Consider the following 9,854-nt stretch of genomic DNA (forward strand, 5'->3'; position numbering starts at 1 on the left):
CCTGTTCAAGTGTCTCAGGCGTCCACCCAGCGTCGTATAAAGTGGGTACCTGTAGGAAACTCAAGGGAGGGGGTTAAATGCTGATCACATTATCCCCACCTTCGGCCGTAACAAGAAAGTGTGGGGCCCTAACTCCACACCCCCTACACGCCTTCATGGCTTGGTGCAAAGCACAAGGTAGCACTTTGCATTTTAATTTACTATACGTCAGATTTGGTCGGAACAGAACTTTCTAATCTCTACGTGGACTTTCTTCCAAGTTCCGTAGGGATGTAAATAGGCTCCAGTTTTTCTTGACACAATTCATCATGTCATATTTCGTTATAAAAACCACGGCCGATATCCTGTGTGTCTGGGGGGGGGGGGGTTATAATTCAAACATGTGAGGTGATTCTTTCCCACTACTCTATTCTCCGATTCTTCGTATCTGAAATAACTCTCAATTCCACACACTGAAAATGTAGCACTTCCTACATCTTAGCATGCAAATATCTAGTAGCAAAGTAATGTGTAGGCACATAGTAGTTCGGATCCCACTTTAAACTGTAGATGCATTCCCGATTAGACTTACTTTGCAAAAACTGGTCTTAAGACACCAAATCAACCAACCAACACAATCCATTTGTTGTCCAGATTATCGAATCCAGAACCTTCGTCGCGAATAACATAAGCAGGAAGACAATGTGAAATTACCGAACAGAAACAGAATATAAAACCTACAACGGATAGATTTGATTAAGTCGACGATACAGCACGCGTTCTGAAATGAAGAAGAATACGAAAGTGGAAGGACCTCGATACACACACACTTTTCTTACCCTCAATGGTAAGCTATGCTTCTTGCAGAGAAGCCTTTACGTAGGCCTTCAAGGCCACGACGAGAAAGTGTTCTACATGCAATGTCGGGACCAAAACACACGTCTAGTTTGATATGAAAGCTGTGTTCCTCCTTATTTCGTACGTCATTGATAACAGGAACACGGGCCTCGTCTGCTAACCCTAGTTCCGTAGAGCAGACGCCTGTTCGCCACCCTTTGGTTCAGTGATCTTCGCTCGTAGTTAGCAAGAGTGAATGACTCACCAGATACCTGTTGCCTGTGAGATTATACAAGAATAGATATTTTGTTAGCGTCTGTAAGTATTGTTTCATCTGCAGTTATATCAGTTAATGTTCGAATAGTTTCCTAATGATTACATTAATTAGGAATTAGTTCTCGAGAGTGAGATTTCTATCTATTTGCACCGGGGGGGGGGAGGGGTCTGCATTTATTATTTTTATTTGCATGAAACAAGAAGAAATTCGAAGACGCAAAATGAGTCGTATAAGAGTAGTTAACAAAAAGAAAGAAGAAAACGAAAATGTAAATATTGAAATAAGTTATTGTAGAGATCGAGTGAATAACATTTTGTCACGGGACGTAGTGATAACGTCGTCACCTTATAATCAAGGGATCCCGGGTTCGATACACGGTGGAGGCACGTAGTGGTTCGTATCCCATTTAAAACTGAAGGTCCAGTCCCGATTAGCTTATCTGTGCAGAAAAGAAAAACTAAAATCATAAATTGTCACAGTGTAAGAAACTTTCATGTTCAACCACATACGAAACAAAAAATAATAATTTATTCCATGTTGGAATTCACATATGTTGCATCTAACCAACACAATTATGGATCGCAACATATTTTCTCAGATCCATTTTAATTATACGTGTATAATAAAATAACAGAATTAGAGGAGAGAGAAAGCCAAGCGAAACACGGATGCCTTCTCCAGAATTTCAAATCTCGTTACTTAAGGTTCTGGGTTGAAGTCCAGGACAGGCATGACTCTATTGTTCTTGCCCTTTTATCTGTTGTACTTCATCATAAATCGTCGTAATGGTTTACCTACAGGGGAAGAATAATGACAATAATTGCCAATACAAAGCCAATAACAAACAGAACAACAACTCAATTAGGGAGATGTCAAGAAAGAAACAAGACCTGACAGTGTCTCAGTCTTGTACGAGTGACCATTAAATGAAATTAATGACGAAATACTCAAACTCCCGTGACAAGGACGGTACTCAAGCCTGGGAACTTTAGTGACGAGATCGAATGTCGACCACTTAATGAGCTCGCCCACCGAGTCTGTTTAATGATGTTTGTGTCAGGTAATTCGTAATAACTGTCAATAGCCCACATTCACTATAATTTGCTTCATAATTTATCTTATTGTTGTGATTAACCTGAATTCGAAGAATTAGTTGAAAGGCAAAAATGCAAGATTGAATGTCTCTAATGTTACTTCGTGCCGAATAATATGACGTGCAACGTCCACCCACCACTGTGCAGGAGTACTGGTACTGGCTGCGTTCAACACGCTAAAAACTGCAGTTGGGTGGTCGGCAAAAGTTTACCCATATGTGCTAACTGATTCAGTCGTAGTACAAAGACTCAGAAATATCTCAGGTCTAGCTGGGTGTAAAGAAAGATTAAACCAGGTTTATATATATAAAGTTTATTATAATCAGAACACAAAGATGTCTGTTAGCACACAAGTCTTTACTTGTATCCCTTACGTGCTTTTACCTGTACCACCTTTAGACTCGAAGAGAAAGAAAAGGGGGGATTATGGAACATCCAATTCATTCCTCGCAGTGAGGTGCCAATGGGGAGTATGGGGACCTAATTTTATTTAGGGCCTGGTCGCCGCAGTCGTCACGGGTTCCCCTGAAAGAGAGAGTAGGTTGTCTGGAAACCCAACGCCACACTACTCTGGCGGGGTGTCGCTGGTTGATAGGGGAAGGAAACCTCTCGCAGCAAGCGGAGCGGGTCCTCTCACTCTAAAGTGGAGTTGTTCTCTCTCGCCAATAAGCGGAGTGGGGTATCTCTCACTCGAAAGTGGAGTGGGTTCTCTTGCCAAAGACAGAGTTCAACCTCTCTCGCTGGAAAGCGGAGTGCGGCTTCTCTCGGGTGCATGGCCTCTCGCAAGAGCGGAGTGATCCTTCTTCCAGGTCGGTTGGTAAGAGAGATCTTATCGTGAACCGACCTGAAAGCCAACTGAACTCCGGAAAAAAAAGAAAGAAAGAAAAACCCCCGCCCCCAAAGGAGCTCGCGGGGATGAGTGGTGCCCGACCTTGGTCAACCGGCAACCGTACCGAAAGGCGCAGACCTCGCCTGAAACACTAATGCACTCTCCAAGCACATTATAGCCTCATGTTTGGTCTTTTGCCTAGGTACAATCTTCCCTTCGGAATAGATCCAGTCACGCCGGATTTCTCCCTCGGGGAAACCTCCATTCCATGCAGGCATGCACTAGTATGCAAATCTACCTACGTGGGACATCGAATATTTAGCTAAATCTGGTTTCAACCCTATGGAAAGATAATTTTTACCAGACGGCGAAAATTAGACAGACAGAAAAAACTACAAGAGACAAAAAAGAGAAATAGAAGGGAAGCTCCCGAGGAAAAATTCTGCATAGCAGACAAAACCCAAGTTGAAAGGGGGGGCAAAAAACACACACCCTATGGGTTCCTATCCTTACTGGGGAAGGGCAGGAAGGTAAACCCGAAGGGGCTCTGCAAATCTGTGTGTTAGTTGGACCTACTCATTCCGACTTACAACCTTGTTTGAAACAAATATCGAAAATGAATTTTGAATTAAGGCCGAAAACAAGCCGCTTCGGAAGTTAACTGACAGAGACGTCTGCGTGAGTCGTTGCTTGGGATGTCTGTCCGTTAAGAGAGAACTCGTCTGTTTCTCGGGGCATTGTTACTTTTGCTTCAGATCGGGATTTAAGACACCATTGGCTTTTCATTGGCAGTGACTTCTCGTCGGGCCATTCCGAACGGCCGAGGCCTTTCTGAAATCTGTCCCCTTGCGGGGTATCTGAAATAATCACACCCAGAGCATAACGTCATTGCAGTGTGGGTGACTGCTGCTACGGGGGAACCACCGTTTGTGCCCATGTGCCTGCCTATACCCCTTAGGTCCATTTCCGAGTCGGGGTAATTATCACCGGCCACAAAACAAAACCGATGACGCGACAGAACACATGGTCCCCTACGCCCGAAAGCGCACAGCAGTCGGGTGCTGCCGGGGGTCACTACTCCCCGACAGACTTTTGGGTGGAAAGGCCCTTGGAGGGCCACCAACCCGGTCGGTTTTGATCTGCCTTTGCTATCCGCTATCCCTTTCCTCAGCATCCACTTCTTTGCCCAGGTCCACGCACTCCTTTCTCCTCCCGGTTGAGCTTTCGGCCGCCGGTTTTCGAGATATCCCCCCTGAGAAGGAGGGGGTGAAATCTATATCGTCAGTTGCACTTGGCCCCGTTTTTTTCTTTTTCCCTAAGGAATTTCGGAGATTTCGGCTTTTTGGTCCTAAGAAGGGCCGTTTTTTGCCGTTGAGCGACGAGTGCTTTCTGCCCTAAGAAGGACATCCGGCACTTTCAGACAATTTCGAGGGACAAATCGTTCTTTCGCTGAGTTTCTCTTAACTTTGGCAATCCTGAAAAGGAAATACCTCAGTGTCAGAGAGTCGGAGATTTTTCGGGTACCAAGCTTGATGCAACCGGGAAGCCGACGACCCGCACTTTCCCCGAGGGAGATTGGAGCTTCGGAGCTCTCTCGTCCGGCAGGCGAACGAGAACGTACGTCCGGGGTACGTGTAATTTTGAATTGGGCTGTGCGCTTAGTGGTCCATGCACTTACTTAGGATCCACGCACGCCCACCCCTTCCCGCCAAAATGTTAGACAATGGGCCGCCGAAGTTCCACGATGCTTGACTGCCGCCGATTTCCGCCGACTGCTGCCTCCCATCCCGTAATCTCGGTGTTCTCGCTGCCTGCTGTCTGGTACTGGATTCAGTGATGTTCTCTATGCATTGCTGCTGTGCCGAAAGGTCCTTCCCCAAATTTAGATAGACAGCATGTCTAAAGCCGGCGCTCGGAGCCACCAGTCCCTCGGCGTCCAACTGAACTCCGGGCCTCGCTGCGCTGGTTTTATACTCGCGGGGGCGCATGGGTGGTGAACATTTTAACTACAAGTACGCGTTGCTAACTAATTTTTTTACATATAGCAAACTTCGTACTGAGAAACATCCAAGAAGTAACATTAAGAAAGCACTAGTGGGAAAATCTCTAGTTGCACGTGTCAATATAAACTAATCCTTAAAGGTAGCATTCCGTAAATACGACTGAAGTGACTTCAGAATATTATGGATATAATTTGTTTCGCTTTTTCCTTTTATTTCTATTTCAGTTAGCTATTTTACTTCGGTTTTCTTCTACCACTCGTGTTAATCGTGTCGGTGAGGAAGAATTATAAACTCGTGAAATGGACAATGGAACAAAAAATTTATGCTTCTCCCACGGTTCGAAACTGTGACCACAAAATATTGTCTTATTTTTAAAATTTACGCCAAATATGGTTTCACTCGTCTCTTTCTCAAGGCGTTACATTGCCTCTCCGATGGCGTAGTGGTAACGTCTTCGACATGTAATCAAAGGCTTCCGAATTCAATACCAGATAGAGGAACATTTGTTCGGATACCACTTTAATCTGTAGGTCCAGTGTATAAACTAGACTTAAACAATTAACGCGTGGCATGTAGTCTGTGATGAGAACCATCATTTCAGTGAACCTTCTTGACAATGACTCTAATTAATCACTCGATAGAATATTTCCTTACGAGTAGCTCTTGTCAAGAAACCAGTTCCTGAAATTTTCTTCTGGAGGCCTCGTAGCACCGAGCTGTTTGTTGTGGCTGGGGCATGAGTCATGTGACTGATGCTATCAATACTCAATCCTTCCCGAGAACGCAGATCCACCAGACAAACTTAAGCGAATATTTTGTTATTTGGGTTGCATAAACAACAGGCTTTAAGACGTTACGAAATTCTAGGTCCCGTGGCCCAGGTAATTCTTTCTCCGACTGTACATCTATTGTAATTGGAGAAGGAGCTCTGTTATAGGTGATAAATAAATAAATACCCAAGTATTTCCTGGTCTTGAACATTTTTCCTGTCCATTTAGGGAATAAAGTCATCGTCATATTTAGGACTCTTTCTTGCACTTTCTCAAAGAAACAATACTTTTAATGTTGGGATTTTGCCTCTGATAGAGCAAACGATGCTTTTTCATGTATCCCTGACACGTTATTCCTTTCATTAACGACTCTAATTTCCATCAAAAATTGTTTCAGCTTCTATCTTATCGTCCTATCAGGAAACGTCGCAATTATCTAATGAAATTACTACCCCGATCCAAGCAACGTAGTTTGGCAAGTTATTGTTATTGTTATTGTTATTCAACTCACGGAAGTAGCAGACAATGGTCTGAGAATGCTCTTTAGTTTTGAGAGTCCTCTTTCAAAGATCTAATAGTTTGTTCAAAGTAGATTTTTTGCAAACTCTAATAATATCATTTTTTGCACACAAAGGTAACAATATATTTTGCAAAAAAAGACGGTACAATTTTTCAAACAATATGTTTTCCTAATTTAATTCATATTGAACTTAGCACATCTTACAATGTCAAAAAATAAAAAAAAATGTTTCCAGATCTTATATTATATATAGACATTCCCCACTGTCACTCATTTAACAAACTAAAGAAATGTAGAACAAACTATTCTACATATTTGTTTTCGAAACTTCTACAGCAACAAAATTAACGACATGCGTTTTTCTATTTAATGTAGATGTGTACAAGTAAATAATACACTTGAGAAATATTTTATTTTGTCATAAACAGTTTAAACCTTCCTTTTAGTTAATTCGTAGGTTGCTAAAACAAATAGTAGCCAAATCTGGTAAACTAAAAGTTTTCATGAGACTTTTTTTTGCCCAATGCGTAGGTTTATAATTATTTCAAACATAACAGGCAAATGACAAAATTTCAATTCTCTATATTTCTTTCCTACAGTTTTAATTTTTCATGATGTTTGATTGCACAAAACATTCTTGAAATTACAACAAAGTAAACATATATTCATATTTTGTAGAACCAAGGGAAATTTAACCCAAATTCAAGCTTCAGTAAACCTATACAACATAACGTATAGATATTGAAACATACAGATATTATAAATTATAGATATTCAACTTCAAATATTACAATATGTAATGAATGAACTTCACACTAATTTTTTACATCTAAAACTACAATATACAAATAAATATAAAAAACAGGGAAATTATATAAAGAAAAGAAAATTCAAGGACGGAATATGTAAATCAATCTACAATATAGATACGTGTTTTCATTATATTGCTCACTAAAATGAACTGAATTTAAAAATTCTTCTAAATATGCAAGAAAATGAATAGTAATCCACAATAAAATTATGATGATTCTTACGTTTTCCATTATAGCTTTGAATGTCAGTCTGCTTATAAAGTCCACACAAAGACATGAATAAACCTGACAAGTCTGGTTTTACATATAATAGCCCGAGAAACTCTGAACTGTTTTAAATATTTTACAAACAAGTTCACAGATCATGTGCAGTGCAGTAAGTGAGTTTGCCTTAGTTTAGTCAATAAATAAAGATATAACAAAGAAAACTTTTCTATTTGCATATTTCTCACTAGCGAACAGAATAGAAATGCTTGAAATCAAGTGAGAAACGATTAAATCGTACAAAAAGTTTGCAATGAAATTGTAGTACTTGCATTGAAGTTTGTCTACCTTTCACTATGTTTCATGATAGTTTCTATCAAAAGTGTGATTATTCCTGCTATCCATCCAAATGCTATTATGTAAAACATTGCCTGTAAATGCTTCAAGGATATAGTTATGTTATCCCTTATACACGTTGTATTGCATTTCTTTCGAATGAGTAGATCACTGAATATATCATCATTCCATTTCTTAATAAGTCCACCATGTATCATCCGTTGAATGATCTTATTAAATGCAGGAAGATAAGCTGATTTCTTCCGGACACCAAAAGCTAAATAAGAGTTTTGCAAATTTTCTTTCACAATGTGGAATGGCAGCTTACAACCTGGACAGTAATATAGATTCATGCCAACAAACTTGAGATTATCAATGTGTGTCGCTGCTGCACATTTTTCTTCTTCCACTACTGATGTTATTCTTTCGAAAAGATTACTAGACAATCTAATCTTTTTGGACATTGCATGCACTACAGGATCTGAAGATGCTTGCAGAGCATTTGTTATCGCACCACCACATTTGATGTGGTCAACATTTTGAAGCAACTCTTCGATTGTATCTATATCTTTGTAGTGCCGCGGGACTGTCAAAACGCTAACCAAACAACTTTGGTACAGAGAATTGTACATTAGACTAACATACATCCACGAGAAGAATATAATTCTCAATGCATTGTTCGAAGGTACGTTCACTGATATATTTAACGTAATACGCATTAAAGATCCTAGGATTTTCAAGGCATTGTTGGAGTTAGTAATTTTTAAAACACATTTTTGAATGATCACCACAGAGAATAGAGTAACGGCTAAGATAACTATCAGTAAAAGCCAGGTATTTAGTTGGAACGGAAGAAACAGAGACATCCACTGTGGAATAATGGGGCTCTTCTTTACCATGAAAGAGAGTTGTGTGATTAGGTAAATATCAGTCATGTCAACACTCCTTGCCCGCACTGCATTAACCATGAATGGTACAAGGGATAATTCAGTTTTTCCAAACACAATGTCACCCATCACCCCTGTCCATGTCCCGTTGGGAAAGATCTCGCCAAAGTTATGCCTTTTATAGTAAGCAACGCAAAATGAGCTGAAATTTAAACTTTGCATAAGACATTCGAACGTCTTTCCACCTACCCCTGAATATTTCACTTGATTGTTGATTTTAGTCATTTGAAAGGAAGGCATGATGTCGAAACCAGAAGTTTGTAATGGATACTTATGCATATTACGAAACTTGTTTTTAAAAATGTATTTCCAATCACCAGCATTCGTTTTCGACTTAGATGCCAAGCACCGTGCTGATAGTGAATTTGGCGGATTGAAGTAATTATAAGTAATTACATTACAGTCACATGATTTGTTTGTAACATCTAGGAAACCTACATTCAGAATTTGTTTCTCCCACAGTATCGTAGATATTGTAGCTGTGTCATCAATTTGCAATTTGCTTTCTATAAAAACAAGAGCCCTCCGATTGCAACGTGATATGTAATCAGCAACTTCGAAAATCCATGACTCGAGTTCAGGGATTTGCCTATACACTAAAATTACTTCACATCTACCTGCATAGGGAATCACAAGCACTCCCCTCCGATCATTTGATACAATCGTCATAGGAACGAGCGATATTTCACTCGACGCATCAAGTTGAAATTCCGATTCGTTGCCACGATGCAGTAGAACTCTTACTTCCTTTGTATGCGAATTTTGGCTCCGTGCAAAATCAGCTACGCAAGATAATGTTCGAAATGCTGCATATCCATCGTCTGCCGTTTCTGGCGTGAAATGTCCTGTGACACAGTGTTGAATCAACTGTAATATTGCCCAAACCGCTAACATTTTTGATCACTCAGCCTGAAATAAGAAAAAAAACTGTTTCAGTCACGTACAATTGTTTGTACTAGGTGTGGAAGAAAAGTAATGAGACGGGCAACACTGCGCACCAATCGGCGACGCGGCTGCCTTCCCCTTCACATGGCAGTTAGGTTAATCCTTGCCGTTTACTTGTTACAAGTTTTGCCATAAAATATTGTGTAAAACTTGGCGAATCCGCTACTATGACTTATAAAAAGTCACCAAGGGCTTATGGAGAACATTCACTGCTCAGGGCGAACAATGGAAACTACTCCTCCATCGCTGTGCAGCTGCCCCAGGGAACTATTTTGAGGGAGATAATCTTGATTTGTAAAAG

At 40.5% G+C, this 9,854-nt stretch overlaps 1 protein-coding gene across 1 annotated transcript; it reads right to left on the bottom strand.

The window, feature by feature from the left end:
* Positions 1-7,669: 7,669 nt before the first annotated feature.
* On the bottom strand, positions 7,670-8,677 carry LOC145977834 (uncharacterized). The gene has a single exon (XM_083110152.1). It carries the CDS (start codon positions 8,675-8,677, stop codon positions 7,670-7,672), a length of 1,008 nt encoding a protein of 335 aa, XP_082966278.1.
* Between the last annotated feature and the right edge of the window lie 1,177 nt (positions 8,678-9,854).

Source organism: Lepisma saccharinum, chromosome 23 (genome assembly GCF_977018435.1).
Source record: "Lepisma saccharinum chromosome 23, izLepSacc3.1, whole genome shotgun sequence".
Lineage (NCBI taxonomy): Eukaryota > Metazoa > Arthropoda > Insecta > Zygentoma > Lepismatidae > Lepisma > Lepisma saccharinum.